Source organism: Malurus melanocephalus, unplaced genomic scaffold (genome assembly GCF_030028575.1).
Source record: "Malurus melanocephalus ecotype Western Australia unplaced genomic scaffold, MMel_1.1 scaffold_23, whole genome shotgun sequence".
Lineage (NCBI taxonomy): Eukaryota > Metazoa > Chordata > Aves > Passeriformes > Maluridae > Malurus > Malurus melanocephalus.
In genome coordinates this window covers 524,610-544,574 of record NW_026623255.1, presented here as the reverse complement: position 1 = coordinate 544,574, position 19,965 = coordinate 524,610, and the positions used below count along the sequence as shown (strand labels likewise).

The 19,965-nt window shown below is 43.2% G+C and overlaps 1 protein-coding gene across 2 annotated transcripts in view; it reads right to left on the bottom strand.

The window, feature by feature from the left end:
• The window catches only part of SOBP (sine oculis binding protein homolog), a 109,809-nt gene that overhangs the window by 35,686 nt on the left and 54,158 nt on the right, over positions 1-19,965 (bottom strand). Inside the window, exon 5 of one of the 2 annotated variants that reach the window (XM_057390137.1) lies at positions 12,632-12,727. The exons of the other annotated variant lie outside the window; for it this stretch is intronic. Coding sequence (XP_057246120.1) covers positions 12,632-12,727 — 96 coding nt within the window. The remainder of the gene's footprint in view (positions 1-12,631; positions 12,728-19,965) is intronic. 2 annotated transcript variants of the gene reach the window in all.

Here is a 19,965-nt window from a genome sequence, read left to right as displayed (position 1 = left end):
AAACTGAACCCATTTTCGGGCCCTGTGCTACCCCTGTTCTGTAAGGGTGTGTGTGTGCCTGCCAAGGACCCCATTCCTCCCTGGGCATGTGCTCTGGGAGGGGCCCTGTCTGTGGCAGGTACGAGCACACCCGAGAATCTCACTTGCTTACTTTTCTCATGGCACTAAATGCTTCCAGTTTAAGGAAGAGACTGGAACCTCAAGGATCCAGAGATTTTACGTGAAATACCATCCCAGAGATTTATTTATACAGAGAGAAAAGTAACTGATAAGAGAAGCRTTTACCATTTCTATCTGTGAGTCAATCTCTTAGCTCTTTAATATTTCAGTTTCCAGTACCCTTCGGCCCTTGTGGCTTGGTAACTCGATACACCAGCACAGTGTCCTAGMGCTGTCTTCCAGCATTACACAAACCTGTGTTTGGGACAGATTCTCATCCACTTTGAGGCTCCTTTGCACCACWCTGGCAGCTGAAAGGGCCACCTAAGTACAGTACAAACACACCAACTTCTGAGACTTTTTTCTATTGCTAGAGTGATGAAAAGGCATCCCTAGGACCTGGTCCTTTGCTTAATGTTYTTAACAAATGAAGCTGCTGTTTGAATCCCAAAGACAGAGAAAGAGAGGGGGAATAGCCAGGTGAACACCAAGTGCTTCTTCCTTCAGCAGTCAAGAATTTACGTTGCTATGAAGTGGAAATATATTGGGAAGTGTTACCTTCCTAACCACTRCAAAAAGTCTCAGAAAATGACCGTTTCAAATCTTGACTAAGGAGACATTAATTTCAGTATCACATGCAGTAATGTTCATTTGGGACAGGCCACAGGTGGTCAATTATTTCTCTGCCTGTCTAGAAGAAGTATGTTTATTCCTCATAATAAAAAGTGTTAGTGCAATATAGAGTTTACAGCTCAATTAGGAAAGTGACATGCAAAGAGTTACAGCTTCTTGTGGAGAATACRGCTAAAACCAGATTTTTGAAACCGAGTGAAATACTACCCTCCTCCCCACCAGACACAMAGAAACTACACAGCTGGAGAGGCAACTGACAGGTATTTTAGGGTCAATATTTAACGAGCCTGTACAATTGAATATTGCATTGTATAATTGAGTGCTACACTATAACTGTGGTCCTTCCTCTGTTTAAAACATTTTTAGCTGATTATTCAGGTACTGGTTTAAAAAAAAAAAAAAAGGCACAAAATTTGATTTTGGTCCCAAGCATAAACAAAGCTGTGCATTGAGCAGAATTTGAGAGCACTGTGCACATGCATGCTTGGATCCCTTTGTGGGATACACACACACTGCTCTGCTTGCTTCAGTTACTGTGTCTGGGCAGTCAAATTCTTTTTAAATATCTGTAAGTGAGTCTTGGAACCCATTTTCTCCTATTGTGTCAGATAATAATTTATAATAAATGAACTTTGCAAATACCAAGGATGCTGCTGTTCACTATCTCTTAAATAATATATATAATTTTGCACTTCTAACACTTCAATATCAAACTCAAATTGCATGCAAAGGCAATTAAATAACAGCTTCCCTATTACAAAGCTGGAGGGCAGCCATAACATAACATAAAGTTAGTAGATACCTAACTTCAAGCACACAAGCAGTCCCCCTGCTTGAATTGAATGGCTCTACCTGCAATCTTGACATTAGACACTAGCAGGAATATGAAGTTCAGCTAATGGCTATAGTACTGAAAATGTAGGTGTCATATGGAAGGTATTTATCTATAGATATCTAAACACTGGTTTAACCAATCATAAATCAACACCTAATTATTGTGAGCARATCCCACTTCTTCTGTTAACTATGGGACCCAAAGAGAGACCACATGCTGAGATGTTGCAGCCAGGCACGGGAACAGAACCACACCTTAAACCAAAGGGTGCTGTGGAACTGGGAAAAAACTGGCACTGGTGAAAACCAGAGGGAAACACAGACCTAGCTGAAGCTCAGACTGAAACACCCATCACCTTGCTGTGAGTGCAACTGAGAGCAACATCTGATCACCTGAGCCCCATAGGATTATCCTGTTATCCTGGAAGATATCAAGCCCAAGGAGACATGCATGGTTTCTAAAAAGGGGAGCAACCTTGGGCATGATGAAGATTTCACTGAAATTGTTAGGGCTAGATTGGTGAAAGGTGTGCAGAATAGGAATATTTCTGATTATTACAAACAAAATCTGTGCTTAAAATACCGTTATTCATTTATCTGCAGGTCCACCCACCTGCAAGACCCCAACCTGCAAATGAACGCAAGAACAAGAAAATTTCTTGTAGGGAAATAGACACTTCTTCCCAGGGTGAGAGACAATGGCACATCAAAATCACACTGTGCAAGACAACATTTATAAAAATGTTGATAAATATCATCCCCTGTTTGACTTATGGGGCTCACCTCCACCGAGCATTTTTGGACTTGAGTGAATCATCAATTTAGAATCTGTCAGACTCCATTATGCAGAKTAAGAGTCTCTCCTTGGTTTCATTTGTTATGCATTAATAAGAGAGCATTGGTGACTGTATCCTCTCGCACAACCAAAGCCTTTCTGCCATTACATAGTAAATTTTGTTCTTTCTCGCATTCAAAAAAAAGCCCCAACACAACAGCAACACGGCTTAGTTGCTATGCAAAGACTTAAGAGCCACTGCATAGGGATCAGYTCCAGAGTTTGGTTTGATTTGAATTAAGACAGGCAAATCATGCCCTGGTGGGATCTGATGAGACCTTCCTGCTTGGTTGTTTCTCGTCTCCAGGTGTTGTGTGTGCTCGGGATGACCCCGGGATCCCCACAACCCTGCACGATCCCAATACACACTCACCGCCTTCCAGCTTGATGCCTGCTACAGTTAAAATTCTCAGCACCAACAGACAGATTTATTATGAATGCTGGTAGGGATCTTTTTTCTCTCTCATTGACTAGATGTGACTCAAAAAGTTAATGGTAATTGCTCTCATCTTCATTTAGCAACGAGAGAGAGAGAGAGAGAAATGGGAGCAATTTGCAGATATGAGAACAGGTCATTACAGGTGTGTTATATTAGTGTATTCATGAGCCCCCTGGGACAGCCATGCTGTGATATCCAATAACTTTTTTAATGTGTAATTACACACCATTGGACTATAATTGATTAATTGAAAAGAGAATGTAGGCAGATGCTAGGCCAAGGCTGCTGCTGCTTGTTAAATGAATATGTCCTTGCTTCTTTTTTAATAAGTTAAGTGAACTACTCAAAAGCAATTAAGTGAGAAGTGAAATTCATTAGATTTTATGTAATTGTTGGTATTAACTTCTATAATAAAATGCAGGATTTATATTTTGGGTTTTTCTTCCCATYCCAAAAGCAATATAATACATGTCACCGCTGAGACGTAAAAAAGTGTCTGCCACAGACAGTGAGCTGTGAGATAAGTGCCACTAATATTCAGAGTTTCTTCAGATAACTATGTGGAACTAATCTTCCTTTTTGGGATGTCATTCCTGGAAGCCGTGCACAGTCCCAGGGATTCCCAATGAGATGGAGTCACATGCTTAATATCCCAGATCACCCCCAAACCTCCCTGCAGTACAGCTGAATGGTGGCCAAGCTTTTCTCAACCTTCTTTCCCACCGGCTGGATCTTAACTCTGAGAAATAAAAGGAGTACAGGTTCCTGATTATGAAAACCCTATCCTCTTACTGCTCTATGTTGGCACTGCAAGGAATCAAAGTCTTCAAACACCTTCAAACACTTTTCCTTTTCGATGGGGAAGACAACACATGCACCAAGATGAGACATAAGCAAACTGCACCATTGCAAAAAGTCTCACTTGTTCATACAGGTGCCTTTTCAGACCCGACAAAACCTGTTCTGATTAACACCTTGCATGACTGAGAGCCAGGGTCAGAGGAGCAAAGGGATCTGAGCACCTGGGTACCAAAGCCAGTTTTATGGCCTGACCCTGTGGTGAGGGTATGGAGGTGGTGAGAGGTGTTAAAGGTTTGGTGGTGGTGAGAGGTGTTGCAAGGGATGTCTCCCCCCAGGGAGATGCCAAGGTATCCCACAGGCCCTACTGAGTCATCTGCATCTCCTGYACAGACCCCAGGAAGAAAATATTTATAGCTTTGGGTGATGAMTTTGGAAATTTTATTTCCAATTTGTATGGAAGGAATGCCAGTGAAATTTATTTTATCGCACTTCACTTCCTTTGGAACAAGATATATCTTTATTCTTTAAGATGCTATAAAACCTGTCTGAATTTTATTTCACAGAATCACAGAACAAGCTGAGTTGCAAGGGACCTACAAGGAACATCAAGTCCAACTCAGGTCCTATGCAGGACCACTCCAGAAATCACACTTTGYGCYTGRGAGCATTGTCCAAACATTTCTTGAGCTCTGTCAGGCTTGTKCTCTGACCACYTCCTTAGGGASCCCTTTCCAGTGCCCARCCACAATCTGGGGAAAAAACCTTTTTCTAATATCCAACCTAAACCCACCCTGAGACAGCTTCAGGCCATTCCCTTGGGTCCTGTCACTGCTCAGCACAGAGAAGGGATCAGTGTCTGCCCCTCCTGTTCCCCTCAGGAGGATGTTGAAGACTGCAGTGAGTGACCCCCTCAGTCTCCTCCAAGCTGAACAGACCAGGTGCCCTCAGCTGCTCCACATTTGGCTTCATCTCAAGGCCCTTCACCATCTTTGTTRCCCTCCTTTGGACACTCTCTAACCCCTTCATGCCTTTCTTATATTGTGGGAATCAAAACTGCACACAGGACATGAACCTCCTTTTTTGGGTCAGATTAATAGAGGCTTGGGTGGTGGGGATAGCTGACAATTTTTTCCCAGGCTTTTTTAYTTTAAAATTTTTTGAAATCATTATTAAGAAATAGTCCGCTAGTAAATGCATTTTCATCTCGGAATTTCTTACATTTTTCCATGTTTAAATTCGTGGTAAATAAAAAGATTGTGGGGCTTTCTTTCAGTATTAAAAAAATATTCAGTTCAGACAACATGTTTAATATGAAAATTATAACTTAAGTAAACAAATCAAATAAGGAAAGCAAAGAGTAAAAATAGAGTAATACAACACAGCATTGCAGTGAGGAGAAATTAAGGTTGGAGRAATTACTCAGAGGCCATCAATAAGTGCAGATTTATTAATGAAAATTTTAATGCTTGTYCTGGGAAGGAAGATGACAGATTTGGAACTGTAATGGGATTTTAATTATTTTCCTTTTTAACAAATGCATTTTGCTTCCCTTTCGAAGTAATAATAACAGTGATGTTAAAAATTAAAAAACATGCCTCCTTTTGAGTAAGGGCACACTTGTGTGGGGAGTGCCACATCCTAAAATAACGCTTCTGTATTGGTATGAAGAAAAATGCTAAATTAGAGGCACTGGGGCAAAGTTGCTTCCTCTTTGTAGCTGGGTGTAGTGGGAAAGGGAATACGACCCTCTCTTGGTTCCAGGAGGCCAAACATTCACTGCCTGTAGCCATGGTCTTTCCCAAATCTGTCCTGTTCCCATTGCCCCTCTTCCCATGCTGCCCACCCCTCTCACTGTCACACCTTTCATTCCATCTCTTTAGGTCCCTGAATCRTCCTCCTTAGTTTGGTTCACCAGACTGAAAAGATGGGGATTATGTAGAGCCCCTGSTGGTACCAGCCTGCTTGGGGAGGAAGCTGCAACCCTGGCCATGGGGGAGCTTTGTTCCTTTTGTCCCCTTCCTTCCCCTCCTTCTTCCYGTTCCTCATGCTCCTGTGAATTTATACCTTTGTATTTCATGTGTCTCTGGAACYTGCCCTCCCTGACACTCTGGAGGGTGACTGGCACTCCCCTGCCTACCCTGTGGAAGGCTTGTGGAATCCCTCATCATCCTCCATAGTGCTCACTCGCTCACCCTGGGTACAAAAGGAGTGAGGTTTGGGTCTTATTCCCAGCAGAATGTCTGCTCCCTCAGACTTGCTGTGGCAGGGCTCTGTTTTCTATTAATTACTACAACAGGTCTCTGATGACAGCCTTCAGCTTAGATATTATTAATAAAGATCATGTTTTCTACACTTCAAATTAGCTGTTAGCTGGCCTGCTGCAATTTTTGGTCAGATAGGAGGAAGATGTCTCAAAGCAGCCACACATCTTTTGTTTACAGACCAGCAAGTGTCATTCAGAGCCCACCTCAAGTCAACAGGAGGGATCCCATTGATTTCACTGGGCTTTGGATCAGAGGTTGTGGAGTCCTAAACATTGTGTGAGTTATGAAATAAAAGCTTATTATTTTAGAAGCGTGGTGGTACAGGACAGGGGAGGTGGAATAGAAGCCTGAAAGACCAAGGARATCTCTCAAGACCCCCTAGAAGGTCTCTTGTAGCCCAAAAAACCTCCCAAGTCCTGTCCATGCTGTYGTAATATGAGGAACAGCCTTCATTTGCATTGTGGGATAGAAAAACATATCATTAAAAAGCATGGCAAGAAGGACACAGCCCGTGTGCCAGGYTAGACAGTGGCTGCATTTGTTCTAAAGCAGTAAAGAGATCAGTGCAGACAGGCACAGGGACTGTCATTTGCTGGTGACAGCGTGTCACGGTGTGGCTGGCAGGCTGTGGCTCTGTGTTCAGTCCTGGGCTCTCCCAGCCAGATGCCGACTGTGGCACAGATGCCAAGGCACCCAGTGCCCCGTGTCACCTGTGCCACCAGGSAGCAGGCAGGGAGGGTCAGCTGGAGCTGGGTGTCAGGCTCTCTCTCCCCAGGGCTGCAAACAAGCCCGTGGTCTGAGCACTGCCTTTTCTCAGTGCATTTACACCACACCCGAGGACTTCAGCTCAGCCCTTCATTCAGCCTGGCAGCAATTAAGGACAAAGAAACCCTTTAAGAATATTTTTTCCTGGTTTGTTGCCCTTACTTGAAAAGAAACAGARTGCAAGGCTTTCAGTGGGGTTTTGGGGAGTTTCTTTTGAAATTATTCTGCCATTGCTCATGGACAATTTAGTTTCTGAAAATGAAACACTACAGGCGATTAATCTACCATATGACCTAAGCGTCACTGTTATTTCAGTCACAAGAAAGGTTGAATTTCATGTGGCCAMGATTACTGAGGTTTTAAGAACATCAGTATCAATTCACTGCTACAATTGCTTTTTTCCATATTTTTGTTGCAGGGCCATAACCGCCATGGTTCTGACAGCTCTCTGTGCCTGATCCAAAGTCCCCTGAAACCAACAGTGGGCTCTCCAACAGCTGTTATGGGTTTTGCACAGTCATCTGCTCRAATCACTGCGTATGCCACAGTGCAACTGATGCAGCAGGACCAGGTGTCCTCAGACCGTGGTGGCAAACCAAGCAAGGAACTGATGAAATCCATCAGAAAACCACCAAAAAAAACTGCACCAGTGGAGGGACAAACATCGAGTGATGCTGAAACAGTTTAAGCATGACTGTGGAGGTTTTAGACTCTCATCAGGCTTAGTAGCTCTATGATCTCGAACTCCACAAGGTATCATAGGTCTCTTCCCCCTCTCTGCTGATGCCTCTTTGAGATGGTGAAATCACCTCCTGATCACAGGATTGGTACCTGACAGGCTGGACGTGGCCCTGAACCCCTCAGAGCTCCTGGGCAGCCCTCCTGCTCCAGCTTTCTGGCCACAAGCTCTGCACATCCCCAGTCCACAGCCAGAATGAAGGAAGTGCTCTCCTTCTTCCTCTGCAGCTTTGCACCTACCAGGGTGCAGAAAGAGCCACGGGAGCACAAGAGAAAGCACACTTGCTTTTTCTCCCTCCWCTCTGCTAGGAACAGGGAGACAGCAGGAAGGGCAAGAGAGGCAATGAGCAAAGCTATTTCTCCCTATTTCAGTCCTCTCTTGAAGGAGATGTGATTTTAAACAGACTGAGARGTTATTTTCATTTACTGCTGAAGCACTAACAGGGAGTGGTTTTGCTTGACACTGGGGCATAGCAAGCAGGTCAGGCACTTTAAAAAAGAAGAATTTAAGCCTCACGTTCCAAAACCAAAACTCTCATGGCCTTCAAAGTAAACCAAAATGCATATTTACATTTATCTCARCTACAACTGCAAAACCTATTGGCCTCATTGGATCACAAACATTCTCAGTGCTTTTTAATGTCAGTCTAGTAGGWATGAAATCTTTCCCACATTCCAGTGCCATAATTCTGAGGTTAACCTGCCTGCATCCTCACTGCCCTGTCTGGGTGCCCCTCATGTGTCATTCATCCTGACTCTGCCTCTAGTGCTGGAATAGCAGGRCAGAGCAACACGACTTCAAGCAAAGCATTAGCTGTAGCTCTGGCTCACCTCAGCTCTGCCATAGCCTCCCCAAAGGCCTTTTGCTCATAAGACAGCATTTTGTATTTCATGTATCCATTGCGGATGTTTTCAGAGTTTTCTCTGCCTCGTTTTGTCAATGATTAAAGATAACTGGCCCTAGGTGAGTTTGCATTAAATCCAATAGCAAGCATGTTTTATTTTGTGTCRTTTACATAATAGCTTCCAAGCACCAGCACTTGTAATCCATCTCATATTGCACTCACAAATTTATCCTTTCAGAGCAGAACTACTAGGAACAGACTTTTTGAATTCAAATATGAAATGATCATGATTTTACTGCAGGAAAAGCAGTAACAGGATTCAACTGGGTATAGGATTGGAAATTAATTTTTTTCAGGATATTTATGTTTCGTTTGGTTATTTGTTTGCTTCACATATAATCCCATAGCAGTGGGTGGTACTCACATCATCTCCATAAACAAATGATCTGGAAAGCAACCTGATGTTTAATTTCCTTAACCCATCAAACCCTGCTTACCTCATRCAGCAGCATGCCAATCTGAAACCTTGACTCAATATTCTGAGTAAATGGGGGGAGGAAGGACGAACTGCTGGTTTTTCTTTCCCACTTTTGTTAAAAGGCAACCAAGCATGACTCTTCCTACCCTGACTAACCTGGGTAGGTGCCAGACRGATTTTTCCTTTCTCTAGGCAATGGCTCAGGAATTTCATCCGGCTAGAGCTGGGGCTGTGGGCTTCTTGTTGGCCTTTTCACTCCAGCCTCCCCTTTCTCAGCAGTTAATCCCATCTTTCTCCCCACATCCACTATTAGCTAGACTGTACTGTTCCTTGACAATCAGCTTACAGCAGGGACTAAATTCTGCCTTTTCCTTCTGGGAACAAAGAGATGTGCCTGAAARAAAAGCTTCCAACAACTCATGGAATAAGAAATGAAAATCCTGAGGCAGTGCCTATGGGAGAAGAATGGATGGCTGGCCAAGACAGCATGCTGACCTGGCTCTTTAAAAATAGATTTCTTTTATGTAGTTCCCGGTATTTATCATGGATAGCTAAACTTCAGACAAAATTATTCCCAAAAATACTGAAAAGTCCRTAAGGAAAACTCTGTGTGCTCATTGATTAGAGCATCTTAACCACTTTGGGTTTTGTGCCCTATGACAAATGCCAGGACACAACATATACGGATTTAACTTGGGAAATGAGYACCCTGTTCTAATCCCATAACTGCAAAATGGCTTTCTATAATACCCAAAATCTTTGATTGTCACTATTTTGCTTAATGAGCACAACTACTGAACACACTTSAGGGGTTTCCTCTGCCTAATTCATACCTTTCTTTTTCCTATTTCCTATCAAACTTGCTCACATTCAAAAAAGCCAAAAACAAACAGAAAAGCTGGGTTGTACCTCATCAAATTTTCTCCCCTTGTGTTGAGTAAGCAATGAAGAAAGCACACAATTTGTAATACTCCGTGTCACTTCTGTAATACTCTGTGTTACTGTGCTTTAAAATCTCTCCAAGAATTGAGGAGTTAACGCTTGCTGTGTGTGCTGTGAGSAGGGATGTTAAGATTCAGCCAGTGTAGCCTGGCTCTTGTGGGAGACCCCTGGCATGCAGATCCAGCAGCAGCGACCCAGCCCTGGATCCTGCCTGGCAGAACTCTCCCAGCATGAGCATTTCCCAAACAGAGGAGTCTGTGCTCACCGAAACCAACCTCACTGGAAAATGGCAGCTGAACCCTAAAGCAAAGAAAGCACTTTGGAGCTGAAGCCTCCAATTTCACCTGACAGACTATTACTCTATTTACTCTGAACGGCACTCAGAAAACTCCAAGGATTCCCTCACTCTCAAAAGCATAAACAAGTTTCAGTTTCTCTTTCATTTAAAAATATCTCATCTTTTCACTCAGCTGGCATCTGACTTGTGCTGYTAGATTCTGGGTAAGTTTTAACCATTGGGAAAATATGTTTCTAGAGAATCAACTGTCCCCACTCCTTTCTTTCATATTTTTTTTTCTCCTCTCCCTAGGAATACTAACTAGCCTTTAAGAAAAAGAAGGTTTCTTAATGGCCAGTTCCAGTGAAATTAGCTTGTGAAATTTGAGCACATTTTAATAAAGCATTGTTYCCCAAAAAGTAAAATATAGAAGGAATAACACTACCTCTCTGTGAAACATACAGCATCTTCAACAAATAACACTAGTTCCCCCACCACCCACATCTAGGCTCAACATAATATTTTCACTGAAAGTTCCTAAAATACATCTTTAAAGATAGCAGAGGTACATATTCATTATTTGCCTACTATTTTTTTCACATACAAATTGAGTACAGATTACATCCCTGCCAATTTTGTTTCCAATAGCATAGGAAAAATAAAACTATAACAAATTGCTTTTATTACTTCCTTAAACAAGAATTGAAACTTGTCCAAAAAAGCACATGAAAGACTAACTTTGATGACTTGAGCTTTTGCCAGACACAGTGGTGACATAACAAAGCAAAAACTTAAATGCGTATTAATAGAGGAGCAAGCAACTGGGCATTAAAAGAATGCTTGATTTTAATAGCACAAAGTGGGTTAATTGGTTCATTGATGGTTGCACTAAATATAAAGCRGATTTTAAATGGAAATACTACATGACTTATATCATGTTGTCTCTATTCCTAAATTCCTCSAACACCAAGAAGCCCCACTGACTTTGGGAGCATCTTGGTGTGCTGTAGTGGTTCRGCAGGGCTGATTGACAGCACAATAATTAAGCATGGCCTTGAAGAAATGGCTTCAATTATTYGGCACAAGAATTCTGAGGACACCAGGGAACCACTTTTTGTGTTTGTCTACTTTCCTCCCCTTGGGGTGTAACTCTGCTATACCTGAAACCACAGGAGCTTTGCAAAGGGTATAAGAGMAACCAAGACCAGATCTCACGGATCACCTTGCTTTTGGCTGGGGACAATTACGCTGGAAGCAAACTGAACCTTCCAAGTGACACCTGTGGCTCTAAAAAGTATTGTCTTTACCTAACCACGGGCTGGCTCAACACAGGGGCCACTTGTGGGGTAGGAGAGTGTGGGTCCAGTAGTGCAGGTGTGGCCAAGATGCTCTGTGCTCTGGCCAGTGTGGGGAGGAGGGACTGGCCACCACCCCTTGGCTGCTGTCTCTGACCAGCTGACTGAACCTGGGGGCAATTTCAGCACCGGGTTATCGGCTCATCAGCTCGACTTTCACTGCCTGTTGCACCCGGGGCACCAGGAGCAGCGCTTGGCCTCGCGTCCTGCGGGGGCAGGCACGGGCTTTAATGCAGATAAAACACAGCTTGCTCCTCCACTGCCAGCCRCCTCTTCTCTGGTTACAGTGAGAAATAAAGAAATGTTGTTGTTTCGAAGGAAAACCCCGTGCACTGGTTCTCCACAAATACTTCCATTTAGCCAAATGATACATTTTACTCAAGTACAGACSAGAAGAAAGGCGAATGCAAGGGAGAGACCTACCGATGTTTCTAAACCTCCCTTTTCGAAAGCCATGCATGAATCTCTTTTAAATGTATCACAATTCATCCTCTGTTTACTTTAGGCAAACAGAAAAACTCATGGTGGAGCACTCATTTTCGCAAGCTAATCAAGAACATTAGGTCCCAACAGATTCATTTAATAGAAATATAATAGGCATTCCTGCTTGCTTTTAATCTCGTCTTGCAGCAAATGCTAAAATGAACAGCGATTTAACCCTGCCTTGGAACAGAGATTCTTTCACAGCTGATATCATCTCTCTTATGGCTTGTAAACACTCCAGGCTCCCTGTATGTGCTTTCCTGGCTTTCGSTCTTTCCCCACAGCAGAGGAGAGGAATGGAGAGGAGTGGAGAGGAGAGGATGCTTTGGATTGCATGCAGCTATGGAGGGGAGAAACAGGCGAGCTCTAAAGGGAGGACTGCCCGTAGCAGAACAAAGTGCAGCACAGCCGCCCGAAAACAAGGCAGAGCTAAAAGGTGGATGGGAGAGTGAGGTTTGGGGCGCTTTGGGGGMAGGGGAGGGGGCTTTCCGTGCATCACCAGCCACTCCCTGCATGGCTCTCCACGATTTAYCAGTGCAAGACAAGGCAGTAAGACAAGGCCATTCACGTGCTGACATCAAATATAAGGTACTTTTCAAGCAATTTGAGATCTTAAACTGTTCACGGATAGCAGAACTAGCATTAGAACGCTAAAACAGTAGAAAAAAAAAACCTATCATATTTCATAATGTATGTCATAATGAACAAAAGCCTTTATAAAAAAAACGGTTCTCACTGTGCTAAAGTAACAATCTAGACTTGTTGTAAGTATGTTATTCTTACAAGTAGTTCGCAGTTATTCTTGAAGGCAAGTCTTGGAGTTTCCTTAGCATAGTGCTGCTGGGGAAAATTTTCAGCATGTCCATCTTCATCTCTAGCCTGAAGGGAAATATAATGGCCTATTTAGGGACTTACAAATAATGGAAGGAAAAAAATAGCTAAAAGCATAACAGCTTAGATCATTAAAACAGACGGGTATCCCAAAATACAACATTAAAGTTTCTTTAAATAGTCAGTACACCTTTTAGATATGAGAACTTGGGATGCTGTTTTCTTACATAGCTTAGATTGAACATGCAAATTCATTGTGGAGTAATAATTAGAACAACAAAAGACAAAACCAAAATGAAATATTCGAGCTGGAAACTGTGAGTAACTCAGGGTTTCAATTTACTCCATTGCATTTTTCAGGATTACATTACATATGTACTCGTTTAAACTTTTTGACATGCTTAAGCGATCCCTAGATAATGTATTTTCAGTTTAACAGTAAGGCCAAAAAAAAAAAAAAATTCATACTTGTAATTTACATGTAATACTATTACAAATAAATGGATTCCCCCTCCATATTTAAGTGAAGCTTTAAAAGGAGCAATCATCTAGTGAGAACAATGATCCTTCAGTCAAATGCGGTCAAAATATTTAATGACAAAGATGCATTAAAATTTGCTGATTATTTGTAACTACACTGTTAATTAAGAAAGCTGAAGTTTAGATGGAGACATTACCAGAGCCCATTAGCAATCCTGCTTGCATATAGTATTTTTCCCTTCTCATCTCGAGCATTTTCTGCTTTTGAGTTAAAGCAAAAGGGAGAAGCAGGTGAAAGGAGGAGTGTCAGCAATACGCTCATTACACTGTTCATTTGAGTGACACTTGCACTCCGTTCCGCTCCATCTCATCTGATTCCTGACTGTTCGCTCTCTCCCTCTCGCAGCCTCCCGAAATTCACAGCTGAGCTGTCTCCCTCACATATGGCTCGCATATAATTATGCACATTCCATTTTACACTGCATTAAAATGATGAGCTCCTGGCTCCCCGCCAACCTATTTAAATCAGCCCCTGCCCAAAGAAGCCGGGGAGAGGAGGAGGGCAGAGGCGGGGTGACCGGATCGGGGGCGAGGGCTGCGGGCTGCGGGCTGCGGGCAGAGGCAGCGGGGCGAGGAGCCGGCTGTCCCCTGCCCGTGGCTCTGGTGGCCCGGGTGTGCCCGGCCGGGGGTGGCAGGGATGCCCAGGTGCGCATTTCGCTCGCCCCACGAGCGGCGTGAACYGCCTGTCGTCGTGTGTCACACGCCCGGCACTCCGGCTTTTCGGCGTTGGCATTTGTGAAGGATATTTACACCTTGCCGGCTCTGCGACTTGTTTGTCTTCAAACAGGCTTCTGCCTCTCCCCGAGGAGACGGGGTGGGAAAGGGGAGACGTGGGCTAACAGCGCTGTCGATTTTTAGGAAAACATGAGGGGTCTGCACCTCACCGACTCCTGCCGCCTTTGACTCGGGCCTCGGCTTGTCAGCCACGGGGCGTGAACACAGTTTGCCCAACAGAAAATGCCATTTTTAACAGCGCAAAATATCTCTGAAGGTGTATTTTGAGAAGTAYCGAAAATTGATGATTATTACAAGAACTGGGAAGTGGGAAACGAGTTTATTCTGTATGTTTCCTAGCAGTTTATAGGTATTTTCTTTCAATGCCCTCAGTAGTTGAGGGGTGAAAAATGTTTAAAATTTTTCTTTAAAACCACAAGAAAGAGGATTCCTGAGCATCTGAAATCACTTTCATAYTGACAAAGGTTTAAATGTATTCTTCTAATTATTGGTTTGAAACTGAAAACTCTCTTACACAATAAATCTACCTCCATGCTGCGAGGAATACAAAGCTCAAATTCAACACTGTTTTCTAAGAAACCCCCAAATTCTCATTTTGAAAACAAACTTTGTCCTTTCCTCCATAAAGGAATATGGGCAACTCACTGAAGCTCTTCCAGGTCATCTAGAAGACAACTGGGGGATAAGTGCCTTGCACAAACAGCAACAGACCTGTCAGCTCGGGATCACAGATGCYGATGGGATGCTCAGTGACAGACAGWGAGGGAGATATTGGTGGGGCACWGGTGTTGTGTAGGGCTCTGAAYGCTCTTGGTGCCCCCAGACCCCTGAAATTTTATCTTGGCACCATGCAACACATCGTGCATGTGGCGGCTGGCACATTGTAACCTGCCAGTGACCCTCGGGAGCATTATCTTGGTGCATGCACACACCTTGTAAAATGAAATGGATATCAGTGTGTTTGCAGTGCATCTGTCAAAATATAGAGGCAAACCCCACTGACCTTGACCCACTTACCACAATTGCCAGTAACACAAAGGTTATGCACCCCTGCTGATGGCAACGTGCCCCTGCTCTTGCTGATCCAAACCTTGCTTTATTTAATTTTGGATGTCACTAAAATTTTCTAGTCTCAAAACCTGTTTAGCTACATACTGCCATAATTTGCTCAGGCAGAAGAAATACACATAATTTAGCTAGCTGGTTTCCWTTGTAAAAAACACCTATTTTGAGCAGTCAGGGCCAATTCTCCAGTTGCTTTACGTTAATTCATTACTACTATCTTTCAGTTGCAAATAATTTGCAGAAGGAAATACTCTTACAATGTTCATCACTGTTCTAAGGGTGTTTAAAAAGTGGCTCAGAATTTATCTTGCAGTGTAATATTGYGATATATCTGTGCCTACACTGACCCACTCTCCATCACTGCTGCACACCAGTGACTGCCTCAGTTCCTCAGTACCTCGAGCTCACTCACAGCAAGCTGGCATCTACAGCTTTGCCATCAGGCCTGGCTGCTGTGAGATGCTATTGTTTAAAGAAAAGCAACTGCAAAAAAAACCCAAGCCAAATCTGTGCTCACTCTGTTTTTTGGGTTTTTTTGGTTTTTTTTTTTAAATGCTTTAATACTGCTAAAATCATTATAGGAATGTTCTCATCAAAAAATGTACATCCAAACTGCTAGATGTGATTGCATATATGTAATATATGGGACAACTGCTCTCAGAGCACATTTTGTTCCAGGACAAAAAAGGCATCAGCTCATGTTCTGAGGCTGGGAATCATGGTTAGCACTGCTAGTTTTATCAGTGCAAAACTGCTGCAACTTCACTGTGGCAGTGCCTCTCCTGGGATTTACCGAATCTCCTAATTCAATACCCTCTGCTGGCAGACAGCCTCCTTCCCGTCAGCTGCATGGGATCCGAGAGGGAAACCTGCCCATTGCCAGCCCCTGGGGACACCAGGATAGACACTTGACAAGAGCAGGGGCACACACACACCCCACCTCACTGCCAGAGTAGAGCTCATTGCCCAAGGAGTGGTGTTGGCAAAGATGGTCTAGAGAGGGAACTGCAGTTGACTTGGTRGAGGGAGTTTGGCTGCAAGGTCAGCCTGATGATGGGTTGTGTGGGAAATCATGGCCTTTAATTACAGGTTAGATATCAGGAAGCCTTTCTTAATGACAGGTACAGCAAAGCACTGGARCAGATTGCCTAAGGAGACTGTCAAAGCCCCATCACTGGAGTTTTTTAAGAGCAGATTAGGCAAACAYCTGCCAGGAATGACATGCATGGACTAGCGCCTGATGTGGGGAAACTGGACAGATGAGAACATCTCCTTTCCTAGGTCTCTTTTTTCTCTGCTTTCTCCTGTTGAGCTTTGAAAGAAAATGGCAGGAGGTTAAGGAAAGAAAAATTGAAAAAAAACAAAACAGAAAACAGGTTCTGAAAGGACCTCTCTGAAAATAGCACAGCATTTGATGTTCAGAGATATGTGTACTCATTAATAAGTGCATGATGACAACTATCTTTGGCTAGAGAAACTGTGCTATTTGTTCRTGAGCCAGCCAGCCTATATTTGTGAAAGATGCCAATAGTTTGGAAACACACTATATATTCACTCAAGATTCCTTTTTTAACATAACAGAGGAAGAACAATCTACAGYAGAATTTCCTCCTCTCCAAAGTGYGTGGATATTTGYTTCTCCTTATTMMCAGAGAAAAATTATCTTGATCCAGMCAGAGTATTTCTTAGCTTCAGTCTAAGTCTTTTTATGCAGCTTTAGCCTTGGGAGAGGAAATCTGTGCTTATATTTTAATATCAAGGGCAGGATCTTACAATAGTTTAAGTCACAAGKCAGGTTGAACCAAATAATTTATTAAGATGGAACTTGTTAATGCAAAGCTTCCACTGAAATGGGACAATGCATTTGCAACGAAATCCTGCTGCTTAGTCCACAAAACTTTAATGCCACTTAACCAAAAACACCTAACATTAAGAGCAACAGTCACTTGAACAATGCAGAGTGACAGAGTATTGGTCTGCTTACTCAGGATGAAATGGCCACCTAATTTCCATGAATGTCCTTTGAAACAGACGGAACACAGGACTGTTACCCCTGGACACRTTCAAGGCAGCAGTAGGCACTGGCTGAATGTCTCTGGCAGGACAGCAAATGAGCTGCAAGGAGCTGAAACGCGTTGCTATACAAGTGCAGATAACTGCGTCGGGGCTCCTGTCCCATGGCGATGAACAGAGCGAGTTCACATCACCCTTAATACTGTTGTCTCCAGGGGCTGGCTGCAGATGGGAACTGAAAGCTGTGCTTCCGTTTCCACCACAAAGGTTATCTCTCCTTTCACTGAAACTCGAAGGAAATCCTCGGGGAGACCCTAATCCTTGAAATTCTAGTTCCTGCGCATTTCTGTTGTCCCAGATAATCAATTATCATGCTCTCTGCATTCGCTGTACCAGCAATAGTAAAAATAGTACTAAACTTCCACCTGCTGGGTGTATTTTTCCCAGAAATGTGAACATACTTGCTGTGGGCTGGGTGGTGGGGGAGCCCAATATCAGGGTCCTGGGTGGTGGTGCTGAGCTGGGAATGGAACAGGGCCAGGGMAGACAGTCCATAGAGGATGTTCCCTGGTTCAGCAGCCATGTAGTTATAGCAGTGAGCAAGCCCTCAGCTCAGAGAAAGTCTTCCCTCAGGAAAAGCTCCCACTAATGTTTAATGAAAGGTTTGCTCTTCACAAGGATTTCAGGATTTTCCTGACTCGCAGTGATGGAATAAGCGGTATTTATTTGCTTGTTGCCTCTCTCAGCTGCACTTTATTCACTAATCTCTACAGTTGTAATATTTTGCCACTCCAAACCCCTAAAACCTTCTCAAGCTTTTTGTAAGATATTTGAAAACATGTCAAAACAAGGTTTCATAGAATCTCACAAGACTCAGATCAGTGAAAAAAAGAGGGCCTAAAATCACACTGGTTGCTTATCAAGTTGTTATCATTTACATCCCATAAAAATTGAGGTTATCCCTTTAGCCTGACCTCCTGTGACCAGTACAGGTTAGAGATGACCACCCTACCCAACATTTTCCAGCCTGGGGTSTCTTTACCAGCAGTGGCTCTCTGCACACTTGGTGGTGGTCTATGGAGASCTTGCAGGTCACATGCTACTAACTCCCCTTGTTTCCAGCTGCTAAAATGCATTTAAAGACAGCTAAAAATACATTAAATACTTTCCTAATGTTATTTTTCCATGTAAGCAACTGCTGTAGTCACCACAGGAATGTTATTTGATCGCCAAGGGRAGGGGAAGTGGTCTGCGAGACAATCTGTCTACTGGAGGTGATCTACAAAGTTAAAAAGAAATTGGGAATATGCCCTCTTGTAACTTCTTTATTGAGTATGCAAAGCAAAGCCAGAAGGGCTTTTGCTGACTTGTTGCCTCCTCTTCTCTCCCCAAACATGAACATGAACACATGTACCAACACACACGTGCACGTCTCCACCCATCACTGAAGTTGGGAACCGAGACTTTGCTCATGCTGGAAGAAGGCACCAATGGATAGAAACCAATGGATAGAAACCAATGGATAGAAACCAGCAGAACAACATTACTGTGATGAGCCAAACCTTGGGACTGCACGTGCAGCTCTTCCCAGGTCCTGAGAAGAGGGTGTACTGCAGGAGACTGGTTTTGTTTCCATTTTGTTGCCTGGTACCTCTCCACAGGCTTCATTGAAACCTCTCCCAGCTGAGTCCCTTTCCCAGAGTGAAGTTCTGTGGCCCCAAAAAAGCAGCAAATATGTCCCTGCGAAGATGCAGTCCCCAAGCAGAGAATGAGGTTCAATCCCCTGCTGGCAAGACAAGGTCCCCATTGTTGYCACAGCTCCTGCTCACAGCTGCTGGTGCCCTACTGTGACACATCCAGTACAGACAGTGATGAATCCAGACCTAAACTCTAACCTTTGCGCAAACTTTAGTGGCCGTTTCAAAAGCAAACCCAAAAYCTGAATGCAAAACCACTAATGGCAGACTGGATTAGAAAAACATCTCGAGTCCACGTGTTTAGGAGAAGGTTTGGTGTGGAACTGATTTCAGGGGCCAGCGATCTGGCCAGTGTGAATTAAGCCCTGAGAAAATACACAATTCTGAATATCCTGCAAACTTCTCCACTGTGCTGACAGACAAAATACTCCCTGACTTTAAAAATAAATAATCACCAGGTCAAGCCTGCTATTCTAACCAAACCCAGCCCACACCACCTCATCATCCCTTTCTGAGCGCATGTAAAATCTCCTGACAAACAGGCAGTTTTGCTGAGAAAAGCCGACCCAGAAAAAATGCATTACAACAAAGAAGGAGAAGGTGCCAAAMTGTGGAATGATAGGGCAGTGTTTCTGAAATTATCCTTGTCAAAGCAACTGAGGACTGTCACGTTCATTTTCTTGCATAACTGAAGCACGCTAAAAAATCCAAACAAATGTGCCTGCAAATCTGAAAAACAGTTATTTAAGGATCTTTTTTWAAWWWTTTTTTTAATGCTTGCCTTCCACAGGCTCTGGCTCTGAATGGTCCAGCCTTATGCATTAAATTTTTCACTCAGGATTTCACGGTATAAAATTCTCCACAGTTTATGTTTAAAATGCAAGCTGCAAACTCTATTATAATGTAAGGAATATTATATGTGAATCAAAAGGAAATACTAATAACAGCACTACTCTAGTGCCTGCTAAAGTAATAACTTCYATCCTACTGCTTTTAAAAATTACACCAAAAAATGGATTCAGCTTTCTGGATCCCAYAAACCTTTTTCTCCCCTTTCCCCTGTTCTGTTTCATATACTTTGTAGAAGAACCCTGATTTYCTGCTGGACTTCTCATCCTTCCAGGCAAATTCAGGATTTTCTTTTTGTACAGTTTGCAATGCTGTACACTTATGGCCCTTTCTACCACAGTCATTAAATACCTAGAAGAAACTGGTGATTGCTTTCAGTCTCCCAAT